This window comes from Hemitrygon akajei, chromosome 10, assembly GCF_048418815.1.
Source record: "Hemitrygon akajei chromosome 10, sHemAka1.3, whole genome shotgun sequence".
Taxonomy (NCBI): domain Eukaryota; kingdom Metazoa; phylum Chordata; class Chondrichthyes; order Myliobatiformes; family Dasyatidae; genus Hemitrygon; species Hemitrygon akajei.
In genome coordinates, this window is record NC_133133.1 from 124,545,184 (window position 1) to 124,572,399 (window position 27,216).

The window sequence follows — 27,216 nt, forward strand, 5'->3', positions numbered from 1 at the left end:
ATCACCACTCCTCCACCCACCCACTTTCCCCTTCACAGTTTGTACTTCCCCTCTCTCCAATTCGTTATTCCAGCTTCTTCCTCCTTTGCTTTCCAGTCCTGGGTGAAGGGTCTTGGCCCTCAACACATCAACTGTTTATCCTTTTTCTTAGATGGTGCCTGGCCTGCTGAGTTCCTCCAGCACTTTGTGTGTGTTGTTCTGGATTTCCAGCATCTGCAAAATCGCTTGTGTTCACCAATGTAACTTTGCTTCTTCATACTTCCAAGGACATAATTTATGTCTTACCTTTATAAGTCCCCCAAAGCACACACCTCACACTTTTCAGGATTAAATTCCATCTCTATTGCCATGGCCAATTTGCTAGCTGGTCAGTATCATCGTAAACCATAACAGAAGCCTTCTTATTATCAGCTGCAGCATCTTTTTTTCCATGTCTTGTGCAAAATTACTAATTATATCCTTTATATTCATATCTAAATTGTCAATGTTTATGTGAAACAGTAAGTGTCTGATATCAGTGGTGTACTGTTGGTCACTGTCCTACCAAAGGGTTTCGGCTCAAAACATTGACTGTACTCTTTTACATAGATGCTGCCTGGCCTGCTGAGTTCCATCAACATTTTGTGTGCTTTGCTCGCATTTACGGCATCTGCAGATTTTCTCTTGTTTGTGTACTGATGGTCTCAGGCTTCCTGTCACAAAAAAACACCCTCCACCCTTTCCCTCTCCCTCCCTACATTTAGGCCCAATTTGCAAATTGCTCTAGACCCCACGAGCTTTAACATTCTGTCCATTTCCTTACTCCAACCGTGTAATCGTTTTCAATCTATTTTATTATCTTACTGAAAAATTAAGTCAAATTGGTTCAACAGGTCTTCCCCTAGGCCATGCTACATCAGTCTCACCATGGTAGAGGGAGCACCAAACACAGCAGATGATCCTAATAGACTCCTGGGTGAAGTGTCACCTCACCTGGAAGATCAGTTTGGGGCCCTGAATAGTGATAAGGGGGGAAGTATAGGAGTAGGTGTAGCACTTGCCCCGCTTGTAGGGATAAGTGCCAGGAGGGAGGACTGTCACGATGTGCACTGGCAATGTCGGAGCCCAAGTGCAGAGGAAAGACAAATTCTAATGTCGAGACAGTGGCCAGAGTTTAATTATAAGAGTTCCACCAGAACGTCAGTGGCTCGGCAGAGTGACACCACGAGACGTAACATTCTCAAAACGAGGACCCCACGGTTAGCACAAATCAGGCATCCACTTAAATAACACAGAATCCCTGAGCCCATCAAAATAAATTTAACACGTTTCAACAGAAAGCACCAGGAGACCACATGACAAAAAGTGAGTCAGTTGAGAGAAAACACAAGGAACTCTAAAGGATTAACAACTCTTAACTGTCAACCTATTCAGGTGCTCTTAAACACCTTGGAGCCCAACGCTCTCTGGCTCCCTGCACAAACCCAAAGAGCTCATTGTAAGAACAGCGGGGAAGGATGAATGGTCAAGGCTGTCGTGCAGAAAGTGACCCCTAGAGAAAACAGATAGGAGGGTGGGAGGTCTGGGAACGTTATCCTTAATGGCAGGATCCACTTGTAGATGACCAAGTTATGGAGAAGGATGTACTTCTCCATAACTGGTGAGGTGTTAGATAAGGACAAGGGGAACTCTTTTCCCAACATACATGTCTGCGACAGTAAACCTGTTTCTGATTCTCTTTCTGATCCATTTGTTTCCTGTCAGCCTCCTAGCAACTCACCAATGCCAAAGAATCTTTGTCAAGCCCATGTACCCCCTTGCCTCTTAAAACATCCAAAGACATCTCCCTTCAAACCCTGGTCATTTAATCACATTTAATACTTTCTTAATAATGACATAGAATTTCATTGGCACCCCCTTGTCCTGGGTAAGATCCATCAGTGCCTCACCAAATCCAGCCCCTGGTTCTTTCAAGCCACCTCCCTACCCCTTGCATTGACTTTTCTCTGTAAAGCTCCTAAAAATACCAAAGCAAAATACACATGCTGGAAATGTGAAATGAAAAGAGAAGAGACAGTAGATGGTATTCAGTTGAAAAAATGGTACACTTTGGAAGGATTAACTAGGGAAAAAAGGCATACATAATGAATGGTAGCTTCATAGGAACTTCCGAGGAACAGAGATCGTGCCTTGCATGTCCAAGGATCTTTGAAGGTAACAATAGAGAAATAAAGTGATTAAGGTACAGAGTACCAGAGGCAACATACAAGTGCTGGAGAAACGCAGCAGGACAGGCAGCATCAATGGAAAAGAGTAAAAGTGTCGATGTTTCTGGCCGAGGCCCCTCATTGGAGAATGAGAGCATGGGGGATATAGTAAGACTAGTTAGGCCACAGCTGGGGCATTGTTCGTAGGAGGAATGATGTGAATTCACAAGAGAAGTGGGGTTTAGAGGAGATTCACCAGGATGTTGCCAGGGATAGAGAATTCCAGCTTTATGGAGAGTCTTAATAGGCTGAGTTTATTGGAGCAAAAGAGGCTGTGGGGAGATCTGATGAAGGTATTCAATATTATAAGAGCAGTAGGTAGGGTGGATAGGCATAAATATTTCCCTATGGCAGTGACACCTACAGCACTGTGCAAAAGTCTTTGGCACATGCAGTATATATAGCTAAAGTGCCTAAGACTTTTGCACAGCACTGTACAACCAGAGGACATGGATTCAAGATAAGGGGGAGGAGATTTAGAGGGAACCTGGTGAAGAGTTCAGTGACCCAGAGGGTGGTTAGAAGGTTAAAATCTGGAATGCACTGCATGAGTGGGTGGTGGAAACAGAGACTCACAAACATAGAAGTTCCTTCAGATCTCCTCTCACCATCTTCTCCTCACCTTGATCCCATGCCCTCTAATTTTAGATAAAGCTGCAACGAGTATGTGTTTTTCACTATTCACCCTATATGCCCCCTCATAATCTGTGCAGATCGGAAGGTGCAGGATATAAACATCCCAAAGAGGAAGAAGTATTATAAAGGCAGGATGACACAGCAATGGCTGACAAGGGAACCAGAGCCAACATAAAAGCCAAAGGGGGAGTATTCAATAAAGCAAAAATTAGTGGGAAGCTAGAGGATTGGGAAGCTTTTAAAAACCAACAGAAGGCAACTAAAAAGTCATAAAGAAGGAAAAGATGGAACATGAAGGTAAGCTAACCAATAATATTATAGAGGGTGCTTCAGATACGAGGGTGATTGATAAGTTCATGGCCTAAGGTAGAAGGAGTCAATTTTAGAAAACCTAGCACATTTATTTTTCAACATAGTCCCCTCCTACACTTACACACTTAGTCCAGCAGTCTTGGAGCATATGGATCTTGGACCTCCAGAAAGTGTCCACAGATGGGTGATTGATAAGTTTGTGACCTAAGGTAGAAGGAAATGAGTTATAGAGCTCTTGTTATATGCATGTACAGTTCAACTCTTTGAGTGATTATGCAGAAAGTTTGAAGTTAATAACATCTCCTTCTACCTTAGGCCATGAACTTATCAATCACCCCGATGAGTTATTAACTTCAAACTTTCTGCATAATCACTCAAAGAGTTAAACTGTATCCATTTCAAGAAAACAAGAATATGAAAGCAAGGATGTAATGTTGAGTCTTTATAAAACACAGCTGAAACCTCACTTGGAGTACTGTGAGCAGTTTTGGGCCCCTTATATAAGAAATGATGTGCTGACATTGGAGAAGGTTCAGAAATATGGTTGCAGGATTGAAAGAATTGTCATATGAGGAGTGTTTGATGGCTCTCAGCCTCTACTTACTGGAATTCAGAAGAATGAGAAGTGACCTCATTGAAACCTATCGAATGTTGAAAGGCCTCAGTAAATTGGATGTGGAGAGGATGTTTCCTATGGTGGGGGAGTCTAACATCAGAGGAAACAACTTCACAATTGAGGGGTGTCCTTTTAGAACGGAGATGAGAAGGGATTTCTTTAACCACAGAATCTTAGAATTTGTTGCCAGGGGCAGCTGTGAAGGCCAAGTCATTGGGTACGTTTAAGGCAGAGGTTGATAGATTCTTGATTAGTCAGGGCATGATATCAGAGATATGGGAAGAAGGCAGGAGACTGGGGCTGAGAGGGAAAATGGATCAGCCATGAAAAATGGTGGAGCAGACGCGTTAGGCCAAATGGCCAAACTCTGCTCCTGCATCTTATGGTTTTATGGAGAAGTGTATGGAGGACTATGGTGTGGGTGCAAGTAGATGGGATTGGGCAGAAAATCAAGATGACACAGTCTAGATGGACTGAAGGATCTGTTTTTGTGCTGTAGCATTTTATTACTTAATGACTATATGACTAGAAATGACAGCAGCTCTGAGGTCCCTCCACAGGCAAGGCTTCTGTATCTCAACTGCACTGGTTTGAAAACTCAGTGCAAAAAAAAAGAAAATCTTTGAAGTAACAACTACCTCAGGTAAATATGAAGCAACATCCATGTAATTTTCCCAGAAAATGTTATGCTTTGTTGCAAGAGAAGCCATAATTGCTACTCCTCAAAAACACTGGTCCCAGTGTGGTTAAATACGTGGATTATGATTTCTCCAGAAAGATATTTGAAAAACCACTGGATTTTAAAACCTATTTTTTTTTTATTTTAAATATCCTCACCGTAATCTTATATGTACATTCCATTTTCTATATTCTGTTTGCAATATGTCTGGAATGGTTAAGAAGTGCCCATTTTAACTCCTGGTTGGGTGTTCATGAGAATTTTTCTGTGTGACTGACTGTTTCATGTCAGTGCAGTTTCTGCTCATCAGAGATCCCTTTAAATTGATGAATGACATCAGAGAAGGGAAGAAAACTGCACCACAGAGATTGTAAGATCACGGTGGGAAGTTTTCTTCAAGGTTTATGGCATGTGCACACTCCAGACCAGGCTCTTCCATCTCCATAAAATCTTCCTGGTGATACAGTGTCCCAGCCACCCAGCGACGCCTGGTTGATGTGCTGAATGCTTCTGTATGACAGGGGAATTCAATCCCAGTCAGAACACAAAACATCTTTCTTTATTTAGCCAGCAATTCCACACAGGAGATCGGCATGGACTCTAATTTACCACTGTTCAAGTTCTCGTTTTTAAATGAAAGAAAAGCCTTTTAAGCTGTTCGTGTTTCTGGAGACCAGTTAATTTAAAGTGTTTTGTGCATCAGACTCTGTAAGTGTGTATTAGCATCATGAATGTACTAGTGATTCAATTTCTCTTTTCAATGCTCTTAGAAATCTTAGCAAAGGTTTTTTTCAGATGTCTAGTGTTACTGGAACTTCTTAAACCCAGATTGGAAATCTTATGCATATCCCAGATGATTTAATGCATGCAATTAGAGCTGAAGACAGATCCCCTGCTGTATAAGGTAGTCGTGTATTTATGGGCCATTGTAGGCACATTCACTGTACTCATTCAATCCCCGAACACTCTTAACATTAATTACCATGTTACAGGCTCAGATGTCAAACTGTGATGGAGTATTGCTGGGTACAGTAAGATTTGGTGGAAAGAATACCAGGACACAATCTGAGTTTAAACTATTAGTACATTTCCACACCATTTTACACAGACAGGGTTAATTTGCTGCAGATGCTGGGGGATATTATACAATGGGACATACTTTCATAAATATTGTGCACTGTATAATAAGCATCAATTCTGATAGGGTATCAGTTTATAATAATCCCAATTTCTTTCACAGAAACTGGGCAACTTAAATTTAAATAATGAGATATATCCAGAGTTTAAAACTAATGTTAATACCAGTGATCAGGAAATCAGTGATTGTAACACACAGGAAATGCTGAAGGAACTCAGCAGGTCAGACCATTATTCCTCCATGGAGATGAATAAACAGTCAATGTTTTGGGCCAAAACCGTAAATTAGAACTGAAAAGGAAGGGGCAGAAGCCAGAAGGTGGGGAATAGAAGGAGCTAAGCTTGCAGGTGAAAGATGAGGAGGGAGGGAGGATGAAGTGAGAAGCTGGAAGCTGATAAGTGTAAAAGGTTAAGGACTGAATAAGAAGGAACCTGATAGGAGAGCAGAATGGACCATGGAAGAAATGGAAGGAGGTGGGGCATCATAAGGAGGTAATAGGCAGGTGAGAAGAAGAGAAGGGGTAAGGGGGAGGCCAGGATGGGGAATAAAAAAGAGAGAAGAGGGAGATCTCCCAGTCAGGAAGTCTAGGATCCAGTTGCAGAGGGAGGTGTTCAGGCCCAGTAGGCTCAGCTTTCCAATCAGTTTCTGAGGGATGATTGTGTTGAATGCTGAACTGAAGTCTATGAACAGCATCTGAACGTATGTGTCTTTTTTGTCCAGGTGGGTTAGGGCCAGGTGGAGGGTGGTAGCAATGGCGTCATCTGTTGAGCGGTTGGGACGGTACGCAAACTGCAGGGGGTCCAGTGAGGGGGGCAGCAGGGTCTTGATATGCCTAATGACGAGCCTCTCGAAACACTTCATGATGATGGATGTGGGTGCAACAGGATGGTAGTCATTTAGGCAGGACAATGAAGACTTCTTCGGCACAGGGACGATGGTGACGGCCTTGAAGCACGTTGGAATGGTGGCGCTGCTCAGGGAGATGGAAAGGAAGTATATTTACCAACTTCAGCTTTATCAAACAGTTAATAGGAAAAAGAAAAGAAAAAAATGTAAAAGGGCATTACAGTTAAACTGGTCCAAAATGCACATAACCATTGGAGCTCATACTGGAGTATTTAGGGGATGTATCTCTTACTCACGCACTGGACCCGCAGTCTGCATGAAAGCACCCACCACATTCCGAACTTCCTTGAAGTCCATCTTGAACAAACTGGCTCTCTTTCAGGAGTATTGACCCCTCCTCCTTGGAGCCATTCATCTGCAGAAAGCTCTCCTTGCAATGGGGATTCTCCTTCCAATGGCATCTTCCCTTGTCACTTCTCAGGCATCACCAGTCTCTCAAAACACTTCATCACTGTGGATGTAAGTGCTTCTGGATGATAGTCATTGAGGCAGGTTACTACGCTACTCTTAAGCACCGGTATAGGTGAAGCCTGCTTGAAGCAGGCGAGCACCTCAGACTGCCGAAGTGAGAGGCTAAAGATCTCAGTGAACACTCCAGCCAGTCAATTGGCACAGGACTTTAGTACTTGGCCAGGTACCTCGTCTAGGCTATATGCTTTTTGTGAGTTCACCCTCCTGAAAGATGTTGCATATCAGCCTCAGAGTCAGAATTTACAGGACTATTGGTGTCTGTGGGAAATTATGAAGGCTCCTTCATGTTGATAGTAAAAGTGAGTATTGAAGGCATTGAGCTCACCTGGAAGCAAAGATCTGATGTCACTTGATTTTACTTTATAAGAGGTGATAGTATTCAAGCCCTGCTACAACTGTCAACTGTCCTTATTGAGTCAAGCAGTGTTGATGAGCAGAGGGATCTTGGGGTTGAAGTTCATAGCTCCCTGAAAGAGGCTACACAGGTTGATAGGGTGGTTAAGAAAGCAAATGGCATGTTGGCATTTATTAGTTGAGGCACAGAGTTCAAAAGCCAGGAAGTTATGTTTCAGCTTTATAAAACTCTAGTTAGGCCGCATCTGGAGGATTGCATACTGTTCTGATCGCCCCATTCTAGGAATGACCTTGAGAATTTTGACAGAGTGCAGGAGAAGTTTACGAGGATGCTGCCTGGATTAGAGGGCATGTGCTATAATGAGAGGCTGGGCAAACTTGGGTTGTTTTCTCTGGAGCAGTGGAGGCTGAGAGGAGGTCTGATGGAGCTTTATAAGATTATGAGAGGCATAGATAACCCACCCAGGGTCAACCCACGGAAGGCTGCTGGACCAGACAACATTCCTGGTAAAGGATGTGCAGACCAGATAGCAGATGTTCTCACTGACATCTTCAACATCTCCCTGAGCAGTGCCACCATTCCAACGTGCTTCAAGGCCGCCACCATCGTCCCCGTGCCGAAGAAGTCTTCAGTGTCCTGCCTAAATGACTAACGTCCTGTTGCACCCACATCCATCATCATGAAGTGTTTCGAGAGGCTCGTCATTAGGCATATCAAGACCCTGCTGCCCCCCTCACTGGACCCCCTGCAGTTTGCGTACCGTCCCAACCACTCAACAGATGACGCCATTGCCACCACCCTCCACCTGGCCCTAACCCACCTGGACAAAAAAGACACATACGTTCGGATGCTGTTCATAGAGTTCAGTTCAACATTCAACACAATCATCCCTCAGAAACTGATTGGAAAGCTGAGCCTACTGGGCCTGAACACCTCCCTCTGCAACTGGATCCTAGATTTCCTGACTGGGAGACCTCAGTCAGTCTGGATCGGGAGCAGCATCTCCAACACCATCACATTGAGCACGGGGGCTCCCCAGGGTTGCGTGCTCAGTCCACTGCTGTTCACTCTGCTGACCCACGATTGTGTTGCAACACACAGCTCGAACCATATCATCAAGTTCACCGATGACACCACCGCAGTGGGTCTCATCAGCAAGAATGACGAGTCAGCTTACAGAGAGGAGGTGCAGCAGCTAACGGACTGGTGCAGAGCCAACAACCTGTCTCTTAATGTGAACAAAACAAAAGAGATGGTTGTTGACTTCAGGAGGGCACGGAATGACCACTCCCCGCTGAACATTGACAGCTCCTCGGTAGAGATCGTAAAGAGCACCAAATTTCTTGGTGTTCACCTGGCGGAGAATTTCACCTGGTTCCTCAACACCAGCTCCACAGCAAAGAAAGCCCAGCAGCGTCTCTACTTTCTGCGAAGGCTGAGGAAAGTCCATCTCCCACCCCCCATCCTCACCACATTCTACAGGGGTTGTATTGAGAGCATCCTGAGCAGCTGCATCATGCCTGGTTCAGAAATTGCACCATCTCGGATCGCAAGACCCTGCAGCGGATAGTGAGGTCAGCTGAGAAAATCATCGGGGTCTCTCTTCCTGCCATCATGGATATTTACACTACATGCTGCATCCGAAAAGCAAACAGCATTATGAAGGACCCCATGCACCCCTCATACAATCTCTTCTCCCTCCTGACGTCTGGGAAGAGGCACCGAAGCATTCGGGCTCTCACGACCAGACTATGCAACAGTTTCTTCCCCCAAGCTATCAGGCTCCTCAATACCCAGTGCCTGGCCTGACATCTTGCCCTATTGTCTTGTTTATTATTTATTGTAATGCCTTCACTGTTTTGTGCACTTTATGCAGTCTTGGTATCTAGTATGTAGTCTAGTGTAGTTGTTGTGTGTTTTTTTTCCTGTGTGTTGTTTTTTACGTAGTTCAGTCTAGTTTTTGTAATGTGTTATGTAACAGCATGGTCCTGAAAAACACTGTCTCATTTTTACTATGTACTGTACCAGCAGTTATGATCGAAATGACAATAAAAGTGACTTGACTTGACTTGACTTGACTTGAGATAGAGTAGACAGGCAGTATCGTTTCCCCAGGGCTGAAATGTCTAATACCAGAAGCCATGCATTTAAGTTAGAGGGGATCATTTCAAAGGAGATGTCAGGGGGGGCAAGTTTTTAAGCAAAGACTGGCAAGTGCCTGAACTGCCTCGGGTGGTGGTCCTTTAATTAGGGACCTTTAATAGATATTTAGACAGGCATACAAATGTAAGAAAAATGGGGGAATATGGACATGATTAAGCATGAGCGATTAGTTGGCTAACTGATCACTAATTTATTTGGTCAGCACAACATTGTGGGCTGAAGGGCCTGTTCCTGTACTGTTCTATGTTCTAACTTTACATAGCATCCTGAATGCAATGACTCATCCCAAGGCTAGTCATAGGAACATTATGATACCATATCCAATTCCACGTTTTGCGGAGGTGTGAGCACTAACAACAAAGGTTTGATCAGAAAGGTTTCTTTGAAGGATTTGTCCAGAGAAGATGAATACTGAAAGAACCACAATGATTTAGACAAGAATAATTGAAGGAAATTACCATCACATCTGCTGAAGGTCTCTCTGAGTAAAGTATTGGTGTTGAAAACTAGTTAATGTGGGTAAAATCCATTTACTTCTAGTTGGATGAGGAAAGCTTTGGTGAAGAATATGGCTTGTCAGATTTATCCATCTCTGCTCAGCTTGTTTTCTGACACAGTTTACATTTGTCATCTGACCTCCAGCAGAAATCGTAAATGCCCCTTGCATCAAGTTACACCCTTTTCTGTCAAAACACGCAAACATTCTTATGACAGTTTATTGTCTTTGAAGTAAGTGGACATATTATTGCACATAGAGGGCCCAAAGAGGCTATATAATGGTAAACGAAACTGAAGCTAGTTTACAGCAAAATGATAGTGACCTTGGCCAATGCAAATCTGTGTCAGAGGTAATTTTCTGAGGTAGCAATGGTCAGTGTGAATTTAGCCTGAAGAAAAGATGTTCAAAGTTAAAGTTCGAAGTAAATTTATTATCAGAGTATCTATATTTGTCTATACACTACCTTGAGATTAATTTCCTTGCAGGCATTTCCAAGGGAAAAAGAAATACAATAGAATTTTACAAAAAACGCTTTGCATTAGCAGACAAAGACTAACGAAAATCAATGTGCAAATTAGACAAACTGTGCAAATAAAAATAATATCAAGAATGAGAATTGTAATGAGTCTGTAGGTTGTGCAATCAGTTCAGAGTGGTGGTGACGGAATATATCCAAGTTGGTCAGGAGTATGGTGGTTGTAATGTGAGGAAGTTTCTTTGGAAAGATAAGATGTCAAGAATATCATTGGAAAAATTGACATGGAAATTTGATCTAGGAGGGTTACAACTTCCAAATTTTAAGAATTATTATAAAGCAAATCAACTTAGATTTATTGCATCTTTTTTTGAGAAAGATAGACTGACATGGATTAGAATAGAACTAGATAAAATAGGAGAAAATACACCAGAAGATTTTATATATAAATGGGAATCTAAATGGATACGGGAAAAGAAAGAATCTCCTATATTAAAACATTTGATTGACTTATGGAATAAGATAAATGTTGATGATGAGACAAAGAAATCTTTATCAGCAAAGAGATCTTTAATTCAAAATAGACTTATTCCTTTTACAATGGATAATCAACTTTTATATGATTGGTTTCAAAAAGGGATTAGATATATAGGAGATTGTTTTGAGGGAGGTATGTTAATGTCATTTGATCAATTAAAGAATAAATATAAAGTATCAAACAACATTCTTTTTTGTTACTTCCAACTAAGGGCTTATTTAAGAGAAAAATTAGGTCAAACAATGTTATTGCCGAAATCTAATGAAATAGAAACTTTAATTCAAAAAGGAAAGATTAAAAAATTTATTTCTCGTATGTATAACTTGATTCAAAAACAGGCAATTAAACAAGGAGTCCATAAGTCAAGACAAAAATGGGAAAGTGACTTGAATATTAAAATTGAAGAAACAAATTGGTCAAGACTATGTCTTGATAGTATGACAAATACAATAAATGTCCGGTTAAGATTAGTGCAATATAATTTTTTACATCAATTATATATTACACCACAAAAAATAAATAAATTAAACCCAAATTTATCCGATCAGTGTTTCCGATGTAACCAAGAAATCAGTACTTTTTTACATTCCACTTGGTCTTGTTCTAAAATTCAACCTTTTTGGACAAATTTAAGAGTTCTATTGGAACAAATTATTGGAACACAACTTCCACATAATCCAATATTATTTTTACTAGGCGATATTGAAGGGATAAAACCGAAACCTAAATTGAATAAATATCAGAAAGAATTTATAAAATTTGCACTGGCAGTAGCCAAAAAGGCTATTGCAGTTACTTGGAAATCGGATACATACTTAAGTATAGATCGTTGGAAGAAGGAAATTTATGGCTGTATTCCACTTGAAAAAATTACTTATAATTTAAGAGATAAATATGAAACATTTTTGAAAATTTGGCGCCCTTATTTACAAAAGACAGGATTAAATATATAGGTGCTCTGAAGATGAAATAATTGGTTATTTGGGGTGTTATGATACCAGCCCCCTCCTTTGTGAGAATTGCAAGAACTCTAGTTAAGGGGGGTCAATGACCCGAGAGAGAGAGAGAGAGCAAGAGAGAGAGAGAGACAGGCTGAATGGACACAGGAAATGGAAAGACATTCCACTGGGACAAAAGCTGGTGACTGTGGCATTGTTCTCAGGAGACACCTGGGAACTGCAGACGTGCCAACTCGCAGGGACATTGTAAAGCCCTCGGGCAAAGTGGGCTGGTTGAGAGAGAGATTGCCTCACCTGCAACCTGATTGACACCTGAGATCCCGTGAGGCAGTATAAAGAAGGGTCTGAAAGAGGACGACCCTCAGACGCACCAAGGAGACACCAAGAAGCACGATACCGCTTCCCGTGGGAACGGGAAGCCATTTTGAAATAAGCCACGTGCGTTAAATTCCGAATGCGGGGTTTGTGGCTGGAACCAACGGAAAACCGCTTTTATTTAACACCAGGGAAGCCAAATCCTCTGATGCTGAGGATTTGATTCATCAAGACAACGGCAAGTGTCTCTTTTCCTAACAATCTCTCTCTCTCTCTCCAACACGTGAAACCAAAAGCCTGCAGACTTCAGAGTGACTCTTTATATTTCCAATTGGACTCAGTATTATATACCCTAGACAACGAAAGAGCTTATTTCTGAGTGATTATTAATGTACCTGTGTTTTAGATTGAGTTTTGACGATTTGAATGTTTTGTATTAACCATACGTTTGTGCCCTTATTGAATAAAACGTTTGAAAATAGTAGCATCCGACTCAGCTGATCCATCTATCTTTGCTGGTAAGTTACCTGGTTACGGGGTTTTCGTAACAAGTGGGGTTCTCGTCTCGGGATTTGAAACCAAACGGGAGGGTCAGTGAATCGGGCTGTAAGTCCAAACTTAAATCTGGTACGCAGGTAGCCAGACAGAAAACCAGCAAAGATGGACGTGTGTGAATTTATGGAAAACGCGACTGTGGCGGCGCTAGAGGTGAGCGCCAAAGCGGACTTGTTAAATTTGGCGAAGGGGTTAGAACTGGAAAACGAGCAGAATCAAGCTGAGAGGCAAAGACAGCATGAAATTCGGATCAGAGAGTTAGAAGCAGCCGAGAGAGCGGCAGCGGGGAGAGAAAGAGAGAGGGAGGAGCTAAGGAGAGAGCGGTTTAATGTTAGTCGGGAGCTGAGAGTAGTACCTCCGTTCGAAGAGACGGATGTTGATAGTTATTTCTTGCTTTTTGAAAAGGTGGCAGTGAACCAGAAGTGGCCACAAGAGCAGTGGGTCGCGTTGTTACAAAGTGTGTTAGCAGGAGGGAGGATTTGGGCAGCCATGATGCCGACCCGCCGACCGGCGAGTACGGTGGCCCCGCCCCTGGAGTACCAAAGCTTTCGCGCATGCGCGGTCACTCGCAGCCTGTCGGAAAAAGCGGCTGAGAAAGAGGACAGTTTAAATGAAGCCAGCGGTGATCTGGCCAAGATGTTTTTACCGACCCTGTACCATGAGGGTTCCGAGGGTGGTAAAACAGAAAGCAGTATAGTAAAAGGGGGTAAGGGAGAGGAAATAGCCCTGCCCTTAGTGAAGAGAAAGGTCCTAGAGGTAGGAACTAAAGTTGAGAAACGGATAAAGTTGTTAAAGTGTCCAGAGTTGGACATGGTTAATCTGTCTGGTTTGGCAGAATTGTTTGAAGAAGTTCAGAGTTTTAAAGGTGTTCTCGATGGTCCCGAGAGTGAAATGAGGGCAGTCTTAGAGAGGAAGGGTATCCTTGCTGGGGAGAAGTCAGCTGAAATGGCCGAGGAGGTTGTTTCAGCTCGCAGGGTTGCGCCTTCCCCAACGGGGGGCTGCCTAGAGAGTAGCTGGAAGGATCGGGGGACGTTAGAATTTGAAAAAGATACGGGTATTGAGAGCCTGGAAGGGGCCAATGTCCCGTTTGAGTGTGTCCAAGATGGGGGCGCACGTGGTGCTGAACCTGGTAACAGAGCTCAGGGGAAGTCTGAGGTGTTTGATTCAGGGGGACGGGGCGGCCGTCTTTGTGGATCAGATAGGGTTGGTTCAGTAGGAAAAGGGTTAACCTTGGTAACCGTGGGAAGTGTGAGTTCCACGGTGTTTGTGTTCGAGAGTGGGGCCAAGGTTAATGCCGAATTTAAGGGGGGAATGAGGATTGTTGTTGAAGGAGGGTCTGTAGTTCCCAAGTCGAAGGAAGAAATTTTAAACCTGGCAGATCGCTCACAGAGTGAGTCGGGAAATAGCGGGGCCCCCCACTCTATTGTTACGCCAGGGTGGGGTGTGAAGAGGTTGCATTCGAAATGCTACCTGAAAGAGGAGTTGGAATTAAAAACAAATAGCCTGAAGGGTCTTGACAGTTTGGGGCATGGTGTTGAAAAAATAGCCCCGATGAACGAGGCGGGCGGGAGTTCTCGCCAGAAAAGAGGTGACGGTTAATGGGGATGCCATTTTTTTTAAACAGCAAAGCAGGTTTTACGGGTTGCGCCAAAGCCTGTGAATAATAAAGACAGACCTTTGGAGACCTGCCGGCGAAGTAAACCGACCGAAACGATTAGTATTCGCATAAACTTTTGTAGATGCACCTAAGCTAAGATCACACCTCCGCAGTTTTGTGGCTGAAAACAATAAATAAATAGGTGGTTATTGAATTGAAGTCTGATGCTACAAGACTTTAAGATATTAAGATGTTAAGATATTAACTAAAGGGGCACTGTACTTGTTAACTGTTTAGATGCTGACTTGAATGTATAACTGTATTACTCTGTAGTGAAAAGAAAAGCTTCTGTATTGTATTAGATTCAAAATTTCTGTAAGACTGTACCACTCGGGGTTTTAACCGCTGGTAAAAACCTTTTTAAGAGGGGAGGTGTTATGATACCAGCCCCCTCCTTTGTGAGAATTGCAAGAACTCTAGTTAAGGGGGGTCAATGACCCGAGAGAGAGAGAGAGAGCAAGAGAGAGAGAGAGACAGGCTGAATGGACACAGGAAATGGAAAGACATTCCACTGGGACAAAAGCTGGTGACTGTGGCATTGTTCTCAGGAGACACCTGGGAACTGCAGACGTGCCAACTCGCAGGGACATTGTAAAGCCCTCGGGCAAAGTGGGCTGGTTGAGAGAGAGATTGCCTCACCTGCAACCTGATTGACACCTGAGATCCCGTGAGGCAGTATAAAGAAGGGTCTGAAAGAGGACGACCCTCAGACGCACCAAGGAGACACCAAGAAGCACGATACCGCTTCCCGTGGGAACGGGAAGCCATTTTGAAATAAGCCACGTGCGTTAAATTCCGAATGCGGGGTTTGTGGCTGGAACCAACGGAAAACCGCTTTTATTTAACACCAGGGAAGCCAAATCCTCTGATGCTGAGGATTTGATTCATCAAGACAACGGCAAGTGTCTCTTTTCCTAACAATCTCTCTCTCTCTCTCCAACACGTGAAACCAAAAGCCTGCAGACTTCAGAGTGACTCTTTATATTTCCAATTGGACTCAGTATTATATACCCTAGACAACGAAAGAGCTTATTTCTGAGTGATTATTAATGTACCTGTGTTTTAGATTGAGTTTTGACGATTTGAATGTTTTGTATTAACCATACGTTTGTGCCCTTATTGAATAAAACGTTTGAAAATAGTAGCATCCGACTCAGCTGATCCATCTATCTTTGCTGGTAAGTTACCTGGTTACGGGGTTTTCGTAACAGGGGAAAGAAATAAATATATATACTAAAGTTATTACGAACTCCATGGAGCATGTGGGGATCTTCCGATATTCAGGCACTCTCTTTTTTTACTATAGGGATGTTAGGGGGGGAGGGGTTAAGGGGAGGGGGATGGGTATATATATATTTTTCATATATTTTCTTTTATTTCTGTAATTATTTGAAAATGCAATAGAAAAAAGTTTTTTAAAAAAAGGAGTATGGTGGTTGTAAGGTAATAACTGTTCCTGAACCTGGGCTCTTTTTCTACCAAAATGTACATCCAGCAACTAGACTGGTGTGGCACCTACAGTATCACCATCCATTCGGTGATGTGGTTCTGTGACTGATCGGTAGTGTTGGCATTTAGATTCCTAATCTTGTTTTACCTGTGGATGGCCTGGCGCTTCCCCGGCCGTCTGCACACACCACTGAGACTGTGCCTCTTCTTGTTCCAAGTGCTCTGTGTCGTGCGGTGAAGGGGTGCGAAGGCGGCGCGTTCAATGTGTCAGCCGCACCCACGGGCAGATGGAGGACGAGTATTGTGACCGCCCGTCCAAGCCCCCTGCCACACAAAGCTGCTCTGCTGCGCCTTGTGAACGCATCTGGATCGCAGGGGAATGGTCACAGGTAAGGCTGCAGGTATCTGTAATGCTGTGCGGACAGTCGGGTTCTCCCAGTTCCCACGGCAGTGACCCTGTTGGGTCACACTACATGGAGTCATAAAGCACTACAACACAGAAGCAGGTCCCTTCAGGCCAACTGTCCATGCCAGCCTAGTCCTATCTATCTGTAACCTGCCTCCATCACTCTCCCAACCATGCACCTATCCAAATTCCTCTGAAATTTTACAATTGAACTCATACCTAACACTTCCACACTCTCTCCACCCTCTGAGTGAAGAACTCCCTCCTCAGAGTCTTCTTCAATATTTTGCCTTTCACCCTGAATCCGTGTCCCTAGTTCTAGTCTCGCCCAGCCTCAGCGGGAAAAGCCTGCATGCATTCATCCTTTCTGTACTCCTCACAATTGTATACGCCTCTAGAAGACCTCCTCTCATTCTCCTGTGCTTCTGGGAATAAGTCTGAACTTATTCAACCTTTCCCTGTCTCTCAAGTCCCAGCAATGTCCGTGAAAAATTTCTCTACACTCTTTCAATCTGGTGACTAGAACTGCACACAATACTGCAAATCTGGCCTCAACAACACCTTTTACAACTTCAGCATGTCAACTCCCGTACTTAATGCTTCGATTTATTCAGATTCAGATTCAGTTTATTGTCATTTAAAAACCACAAATGCAATGCAGTTAAAAAATGTTGGCCTTATGAAGGCCAACATGCCAAATGCTCTCTTCATGACCCTACCTACCCATGAGGCCACATTCAAGGGAATTCCCAGATTCCTTTGCTCTGCCGCACTTGCCAGTACCCTACCATTCACTGTGTAAGTCCTACCCTGGGTTGTTCTGCCACCTTTGATGACACCATCTTGTGGCACCGGACCTGGTATATGTTTTGGGTTTGAAAGAGTTTAGAAAAAATTGACATTATTGTGGCAAAGGATGACAGGTGGCCAGTTGACAATTGAATGTTGGGTTAGCTAGCTGGGTCTATAACCATTTGCACTATCCTCCTTTGGTCCTTTGAATGATGAGCATTGTAAAGTAGGGGACTATTCTACACTGATGTTGTGGATATGGAGCCTGATCGACAGTTGGCCTCATATCCTCCATTTTTGTTTCAGATTTCCAACATCTGTAGCATTTTGCTTTTCAGTTTTTATTCAGTCTATTTTAGCCTGCCAACAAAGTCAAGTTCAAAAATGAATTCCATTACTCACAAAGTGATGGAGGAACTCGGCAGTTCAGGCAGCATCTATGGAGGGAAATGAGCAGTTGATGTTTCAGGCCGAGACCCTTTACTAGAACAGGAAGGGAAGGGCAAAGGAGGCAAGAAAAGAAGGTGATGGGAGGGGAAGCAGTGCAAGCTGGTAGGTGATAGCCGAATCCAAGTCTTATTCTGGCTTTCTCCCCCTTCCTTTTCAGTCCTGAGGAATGGTCAATTGTCCATTTGCTTCCATCGATGCTGCCTGACCTGCTGAGTCCCTCCAGCGCTTAGTGTGTGTTACTCAAGATACTTTTGTGTTCATAATTCATGTGTTATAAGTTAAAGATGTGTTTGATATTGATTATCAGTACCCCTTAAAGTGCATTCACTTTAACCACACAGTGTTCGGCAAGCTGCGGCCCAGGGTATCAACGTCGGATAGTTTACTGCAGCGAGGTCCACTCTGGGCGAGACCTTTATTCATATGGCCCGCCAACAACCTCAGCAAGCCGCTGTCCAATGCCGCCGCCTCCCAGTGTTCACGAGTGCAACGTCCAGCAGTGTCATGCCTCCGCCAGCTGGAGGGTGGGAGCCTGGAGCAAGGTATTTTCCATGCAAATATGCATTCTGCATCTGCAGTTACAGTAAAACGGCGAAGATGACTGTATTTAGTCAAGTGATTATTCTGACAGAGTCTTCATGAAAACTTTTAACAACTGTGTGGTGACACGCCAGCAGCTCGGACAACATCCCTGGGGGAAGGGAGGAAAGAGAATGTCCAGGGCGCGTGGGGTCTTTGGTTATGCTGGCTGCTTATCGAGTGCTCCGGGCTAGAAAGCTTCCAGTGGCTTGCTTCTCAGCCTGTGCTGTGTCCGTTGAACTCCTTTCAGAATCACACCCCCTCTGATCAAATCGGCTTCTGACATTGGGATTGATACTTGTTTATTATTGTCACCGCCAAGATACAGTGAGAAACGTTTCGTGCAGATGAAATCGCTGCCTAGTGCATTGAGCTAGAGTAAGGTAAAACAATAGAAATGCAGAATAAAGTGTAAAAGCTAAAGAGAAAGTGCAGTGCAGGTGAACGATAAATTGCACAATGATTATGAGGTGGATTGTGAGGCCAGGACTTAATCTTATCATACGAAAGGTCCATTCAAGAATCTGATAACAGTGGGGTAGAAGACGTCCTTCTTGAGCCTGGTGGTATGCACTTCTAGGTCTTTGCATTTTCTGTCCGATAGGGAAGGGAGAAGAGGGAATGTCTGGGGTTCGATTACACCGGCTGCTTTGCTGAGGCAGTGAGAAGTACCGACAGAGTCCTTGTCGGGGAAGCTGGTCACTGTGACATGCTGAGTTCTTCCATAACTCTCCGCAGTTTCTTGTAGTCACGTGCAGAGCAGTTGCTACACCGAACCATTATACAGGGCGGCACAGCAACGTCATGGTTAGCACGACGCTTTACAGTGCCAGCAAGCCAGGTTCGATTCCCGCTGCTGTATGGAGTTCGTACGTTCTCCCTGCAACCGTGTGGGTTTCCTCCGGGTGCTCCAGTTTCCTCCCACAGTCTAGAGACGTACCGGTTGGTAGGTTAGTTGGTCATTGTAACTTGTCCCATGATTAGGCTGGGATTAAATCTGGGGATTGCTAGCTGGTGTAGTTCAAAGAGCCGGCAGGGCCTGTTCCATGCTGTATCTCAATAAATAAATAAAAATTCAATTATACACACAGGCAGAATGTTTTCTATGCTGCATTGATAAAAATTGGTAATGGCATTCATTGTGACCACAGCTGGAGCTGGATTCATCAAAGAGTCATTGTGTTCAGAAGTGAAAGGATAGCAATTGGACAGAGACCAAGTCAAACATTTTAGAAGTAGACACAGAGCAAAATCAGTATTCACAAACTAATGACACAAAGGAGGCCATTCAGCCCACTGAGTTTATGCCAGCTCCCAGAGCAATTATATGTACCAGCTTATTAAGCTGCTCTCCCACAGATGCCTGTAAACAACCCTGTCGCCCCAATTCTCCACCACCCATCGCAGCTGGAGCTGTGAAGTAACAAATCAGCATCTACACGGTGGTCGTCTGCAGTAGACAGGTAGTCAAAAGCAGGCACATGCTTGGGATGTGGGAGGTGTCCAGGGAAGGGGTGGGGCCGGGGACAAGGTGATGAACCCACATAGCGGCATGCAAACTCCACTCTGGCAGCAGTGGAGGTCAGGGACACACTGGGGTGTTTGGAGATGATGCTGTGCCACTGTGTTACCATTAGTTTGTAATGATTCAGGTCTGTTTTCCACCATACAGTCAGTGCATCTTGCTCCATTTGAGTCAGGAATCATGGAACACTATGGCACAAAAAAGCGGGGTCTTCAGCCCATCTAGTCCATGACAGCCTAGTTTTGTACCTAGTCCCATTTATCTATATCCCGACCATAACCTTTCATACCTTTCCCATCCAAACTATCTATCAGCTACTTACATTGCAGTCCTAGCATCTCTGCCCCGGCATGGATCAGAACTGAAGAAGCCTCTCGGATGAGTGGCGAAACGTCTTCTACACAACGGAGCAAGTCTAGTTGCCTTGATTTACCACTGCTTGATACACAATGACCTGGATGAGTGAGAGCCTTCATAGACCATTCAGATTGTGAACTGGTCCTGAAGTTAACTCACTAACCTGGCAGACATTTCATGTTTCAACTATAGCCCCCACACCACCCCACCCCCTGAGTTACAAATGGCTGATTTATGCACACCCTGTAGGTAATTATGACCTAGTGTTTGGGAAACCGTGCGATTGATGGGAGTGGGATTGTGGCCACACTGGAGCTCCAGGCATCTTCTGCCAGGTGCGAATGGAACATTTCCACCTTCCTTCTCTCCCATACACTCCCCCAAAGAAGCCGCAACAGTCGGGGGGGGGCGGGGGGGAGAGAAGCCAAGCAGAGCCAGGAGCCACCGAGCAGGCACTCTCCCTCACTCACTGGAGGCTGCTCCATCTCTGTTGTTCCTGCGAACTTCTCCCCAACACTTGCTGTCAGTCATCTCTGACTCAGGAACACAATCCGGGAACTGACCTCATTTAATTAAATAACACCCTTCAGACAGCAAGGACATACTCTTCTCTTCAATTTGTGTTAATATTCACGTCTTATACTATAATCAAGTCTAGCAGAACTGAAAGCTAACAGCTGAAAAACTATCAACATAGAGTTGTAAGACTACTAGGTAGCTATCTACCAATGAACAATTGGAATTATTAGTCAATAATGTATTGAATCAAAAGACTCAACATGAAATAACTTTTTTTGGGCATAGTACTTAACAGTGACTTGTCGATCTTACATGCCGAATTGTTTTGAAATGATTTCAGTGCACTGTGACCTGTGGCGTGGGTACAATGGAGAGGAAAGTGCAGTGCCTCACTGACGACGGTCTGCCCAGTGAACTGTGCAAACTCAGCCAAAAGCCTCAGCTTCACACCCCCTGCTTCACCGATGCTTGTAAGTAGTTGTTGAATCTGGAGACTGGTATTGGTACGACGGGACAGGGAAAAGCTTGTCTCGTGCACTGTTCATACAGACCTGATCATCACACAGTTCGCTGAGGTAGAACAAGGTAAAACAATAGCAATGTTGAATAAAGTGTAAAAGCTGCCAAAAAAATGAAGTGCAGGTCAACGATCTGTTGAACCTATCAACCTCCAAAGCTGTTCATGCTGATGAATTCCACAGTTTCACTACTGCCTGGCTAAAGAAATTCATCCTTATATTTGCCCTTCTGTTCTGAGCCTCTGCCCTCTGGTCCCAGTTCACCTACCATAAAAGACATCCTCTTCACATCCACTCTTTCTAGGACTTCTTAATATTCAGTGGTTTCAATGAGATAGCCCCCCCCCATTGAAACCTCGACTGAGTACAGGCCCGGAGCCATTAAATGCATCTCATGCATTTCTCCTTTCATTTCCACGATCATTCTCATGAACCTCCTTTGAACCCTTTGCAATATCAGTGTAGGTTTTCACAAATAAAACGATGTGAGGTGTTTTATGTTTAAGAAAAACCATAACATTGTACTCCAACACTGAACACAATGCATGCTAAAAGTACTTTACATATAATTACAACATCACGCCAGACCAGCCTCTTAAAACAAACCCAACTCAATGGCAGTGGTTATGAATTATGTACATTTCCATCAATTACATTACCATTATAGGCACCCCCAGAATTCACTAAAACTGGCATTGTGAGCCTGTCTGTAGCTTGGACGAGCCACCCGGCTCGGGTCCTATGTTTCATGGGTCGAGGAACAGCAAAGGCCTCTAGCTCATCCGAAGGTGAGTTAACATGCTCATGGGCATGTCATGATGGCAGGGGCATAGTAGCAGGATCCGACAGTTTTGGTGGGCCAGTTTAAGGTAATCTACCAAAATACATTCAGGTTTACCCCCGCTCCAACTTATCTATGCTTAAAAGTTTTTTTCTCTCTGCTCCAATAACGTGGAATAAGCTAATGTAAAGGAGCCTAAGAGGATGTCAGTGTCAATCGTGGCGGACGAAAATAAACGAGGTGGAATGTAGGTCAACAGGAACCCAAGAACGTTGTACGCCATAGTGGGAGGTAGGAATAGATGTAGGAATTTACTGAGGAGGGTGTGATGCTGCTGAGAGGCCAACCAGGAGGTTATGTGGTCAGGAATAACATCACCTGGCACTTGTAATGGCTGCCCGTATACCAACTCAGCCATAGTCAATCCCTATGTGTATGGCTTCAACGGCTGGCTGTGAGAGGCAACCAGACATGGGATTATTTTTCCCCTTAATATATTGTAAATCAGTTGTGAACTCTGATATGTAGGCCATTAACATTGCTGCCATGCAGACCAAGGCTCTGATATTTTGCATATAGCACATTAGAAAGAGCTCGTTTGGTATCGTCAAATGCTTTGGTCATGTCCGCTGTCTACTCAGGCATGTGATTAGAGATATTGCCTTTAAGGCACTATACAGGGGAAGCATAAGATCAGCAGCTCATGGAATGAAGCCGTGATAGAAATTACCTAAAAAGTAGCATAGAGCAGAGTGAAGTCCATTATAATAGGTATCTTTGGTAGGAGGGGTTTCAAACCTTCTGCAGAGATGCAATAGCCGAGAAAGTCAATGGTTGACAACCCAAACTGGCATTTAGCTGGGTTAATAATCAACACATGTTGGCTTAGGCACTCGTAAAGTGTGCAGAGACCAGATACATGTTCAGATTTCAATACATCGGCAACAAGGATGTCATCCAGGTAACAAAAAGAAACTTGTAAGTCTTCTAATACAGAGTCCATCGGCCATTGGAAAATCTGTGCTGCATTGTTCAACCGGAAAGCACAGAAGCTCAAGAAGGCCAAACCGGGTTATCACAGCTGTTTTGGGAATGTCCTCTGAGCACATAGGTAGCCTCTGATGTTAGCCTCTAACTAGATCGACTTTGGAAAAAATTAACTTTCTGGCTAAACATGCAGAAAAGTCTTGAATGTATGAGACTGGGTAACAATTGGGGGTGATGGCCTTGTAAGGCATCTGAAAATCACCGCATGGGCGGCAACCAGCATCAGACGTAGGAACCATACAGAGGAGTGAAGCCCAGGGACTATTCAACCGGTGTATAATGGTAATTCTTGCCCTGTTGGCAATCTCAGCTTTCGAGGTTGCCAGTTTTTCTGGGTCCAGTCTACACACACAGGCATGAACTGGTGGGCCAGTTTTAGAAATGTGGCACTCAACCTGGTGTTTTGCGACTGTAGTGGAGAACGTGGACTTGGTGAGGTCTGGAAATTCGCTCAGCAGTTGAGTAAACTCACATGCATACTCTGTCACACACTCACACAGAGTCTCACACTCACACAGACTCTCTCACACACTCACACACAGAGTCATTGTGTGAACTTACTGGAGGAGCAGGGTAATGACCCAAAGTCCTTGACATCCATAAGCCAACAGTTCTTAAGGTCGAATAACAGTCCTTGGGCACACAGGAAATCTACACTGAGCAGAGGTATAGCCACTTTATCCAGGACAAAATGCCATGCGTAACGTTGCCCACCAAAACAGACATCACCCATTCTGGCTCCTGCTGCCACTGGCAGCCCGCAGTGAGGTTTCATCGCACTTCGTCTTGTCATCAATAGGTGATGCCGGCAGGATACTCACTCGAGTACCCGTGACACAAAGGAAGTGTTGCCCAGAAAGGGTGACTTTAAACAGCAGTAGACAACCCTAGCAGCTGGAACCCATCGTCTCCACAGACCTCTGATGTCCCCCTCCACTGGCACTGTTGAAGCTGCAAGGCAGTCAGCACCTACTAGCATTTGTACCAAAGCGAGCTTGGTAATAACACAGACCTGGCATTGGCTGCTTTGCAGGGGAAGGGAATCCTTATGTTGGGGGATTTGCTGACTGGGCTCATTGAGGTAGAGAAAAGAGGAGGAATGAGGCACCACTGCCTCACTGAGTGCAGACTACCAGCTATTTTGGCAACTTCCTTGTAAAGGGTGAGTTTTCAGCGATCACTATTCATTGTGTTCAGGAGAGTGTTCGAGTCGCCTCACCACTCGTGCAGCAGTGGGGTTCCTGAGTGGCGCTACCACATAGTAGAATTTGGTGTCATCGGCGATAATTTCTCACAGCGTGAATTGGGCCTCGGCTTGTACAAACTAGGGAATTGCATTTTTCTCCAAAACTCTGACAGTTTCAAAGTAACTGCCTTGTCCAACGTGTTGAATAACTCTGGAATCGTCCTAGAGCTTCAGGGTCACCAATGTAGGTTTTTGCAAATAAAACGACGTGAGACGTGTTATGTTTAAGAAAAACCATAACAACTCAATATTGTACTCCAACATTGAACACAAAGTGTGGCAAAAGTACTTTATGTAATTACATCATCATGTCAGACCAGCCTCTTAAAATGAACCCCAACTCAATATTGGTGGTTGTTAATTGTGTACATCTCCACCGATCACTTTACCCTACACCAGTAAACCCTTTCTTAGATAAGTGGCCTAAAGCTGCTCACAATGATTCCAAGTGCAGTCTGACCAATGCTTTAAAAAGCCTCAGCATTATATCCTTGCTTTTATAATCTAGTTTTCTTGAAATGAGTGCTAACATTGCATTTGGTTCTGTACCATCGACTCAACCTGTAAGTTAATCTTTTGGGAAATCTTGCACAGAGACTTCCAAGTCCTTTTGCACTCTGATATCTGAATTTTCTTCCAGTTTAGAAAATAGTCTGCACCTTTACTCCTTCTACCAAAGTGCATGATCATACAATTCCCCGTACTCCATTTCATCTGCCACTTCTTTACTCATTCTTCTAATCTGTCTGAGTGCTTCTACAGACTCTCTGCTACCCAACTTTCACTAACCATCCTATCATTCACAAACCTGGCCACAAAGCAATCAGCTCTGCCATCCAAGTCATTGACATATAACATGAAAGAAGTGGCCCCAACACCTCATCTTGCAGAACCCCACTAGTCATGGGCAGCCAACCAGAAAAGGCCTCTTTTATTCCCTCTCTTTGCCTGCTGCCAGTCAGTCAATTTTCTATCTATGCTGGTAGGTTTCCTGCAGTACAGTTTGTAGCCTGTTATTTAGGGTTAGAAGCAAATCAACAAGTTACTAAACATACAAGCAAGCATGAAGAAACCTAAAACTAGTAGGAAATAAAAACAGCAATCTGGATGCTTTTCCACTGCAGTTTGGTTCCAAATCAGGCTGCTGCGTGGTTGTTATACGTGTCTGTAATAACTTTTATTGCTTGTACACCTCCTAATTGGAAAGTTTCTTATTCCACCCTTTAAATTGCGAGGAAGTCATCTAAGCTATACATTTTTGTGTCACTGAATCGCACATTGTGGGAGGGCTTTGCACAAAGCTGTGCTCGAGAGTTTGATTCAGTCCCTGCCCCCACCCCCTTCCCCAGTGTTTGAACAGAACACCAGCACAAATTCCCTGCCACACAAATACTTGGCCAAAAGAGCCGACTTGATACATAATGCGAGGGCAGTGGACTGACCTACCAGCCAGTGACCACAGCAAGATGAGGTAATGACCGTCCAATCGGAGCCCTGCCAATCACAGCCTCTCGCTGCTCTATAGCCCATACCATAAGAGAATGACTGCTGGTGGTCTCGGTTCACAGGCAGTGGAGCTGGAACGAGTCCTAAACATGAGGACCACACGGCTGCTCAAGCCAAGTTCATTGTTCAGTAAACTATGCACTGCTTATGAATTCCCACAGCCGGCGGCCTCCCTGAACATATTATTCATAAGGAAATGTGTACCAACAGACCTTTTGTTAATAAAATTATTAGAACAGGAATTGGAATTGGTTTATTATTGTCAGGTACCAAGATACGGTGAAAATCTTATGTTGTATTCTGTTGATACAGATCAAATCATTGCATTGAGGTAGAACAATAACAATGCAGAATGATGTGTAACAGCTACAGAGAAAGTTCAGGGCAGATGAACATTAAGGTGCAAGATCATAATGAGTTAGATTGTGAGATCAAGTGTCCGTCATAACTTACTAGGGAACCATTTGATATTCTTTTAACAGCAGTGTAGAAGCTATCCTTGAGCTTGGTGATATGTGTTTTCCATGATGTAGTGAGCTGCGTCTACAACTCTCTGCAGTCTCTTGTGGTCACGTATAGAGCAGTTGCCATACCAAGTCATTATGCATCCAGCTAGGATGCTTTCCATGGAGAATCAATAAAAGTTAGTGAGGGTTGACAGAGACATACAAATCCTAAGGAGGGTACAGCAGTAGTGAGCTTTATAGGCAATGGCATCTATGTTTACTTTGTAAAATTCATGTTGGGACGGAAACATAACAAATGTGTCTCAGGGTGTACGGTTTGAACTCTCCTTAAATCCCACAGAAAACAAAAACACCAGAGGTCCCTACGTATTACAGGGGAGTGTGACAGAAATTCTTAGCTGCTTGGCTTTCTCCATAAATAACCATATAACAATTACAGCACGGAAACAGGCCATCTCGGCCCTTCTAGTCTGTGCCAACGCTTACACTCACCTAGTCCCACTGGCCCGCACTCAGCCCATAACCCTCTATTCCTTTCCTGTCCATATACCGATTCAATTTTACTTTAAATGACAATACCAAACCTGGCTCTACCACTTCTACTGGAAAGGTAGTTGGCAATACTTTGCCATATATTAGCAGAGTATGCTGGTCATTATGTCCTGCAACACACACCCTGGTCACTTCCAGGTGACGGTTGGTGATGGTGTAAACTCAGCTAGCTCCATCATGGGCACAAGCCTCCCCACCATTGAGAACACCTTCTTTCAGTGCCAATCCCACCCTTTTCTCGCATCGTCCCATGCCTGATGCTTCACATTGAGGATATTTCAGAGATACTTCAGTAGCAGTAATGGTAGTGCTGGTGAAATGCAGAGACAGGTGCCACATAGTTACAGATATCATTGGTGCTGCTTCATGCGTCCATACTGAGCTCATCAATTTCATCAACCTTGCCTCCAAGTTCACTTCATCCATTTCTGACACCTCTCTTCCCCTTCTTGATCTCTCTGTCTCCATCTCTGGAGACAAACTGTCTATCTACTGTATATAT

At 44.0% G+C, this 27,216-nt stretch overlaps 1 protein-coding gene across 2 annotated transcripts in view; it reads left to right on the plus strand.

Moving 5' to 3' along the window:
- Window positions 1–27,216, plus strand: part of LOC140734642 (A disintegrin and metalloproteinase with thrombospondin motifs 20-like) — a 536,409-nt gene that overhangs the window by 457,434 nt on the left and 51,759 nt on the right. For both annotated transcript variants that reach the window (XM_073058884.1, XM_073058885.1), the window contains 3 exons: window positions 16,188–16,358; window positions 17,959–18,159; window positions 20,938–21,067. In XM_073058884.1, the coding sequence (XP_072914985.1) occupies window positions 16,188–16,358; window positions 17,959–18,159; window positions 20,938–21,067 (502 nt within the window). The remainder of the gene's footprint in view (window positions 1–16,187; window positions 16,359–17,958; window positions 18,160–20,937; window positions 21,068–27,216) is intronic.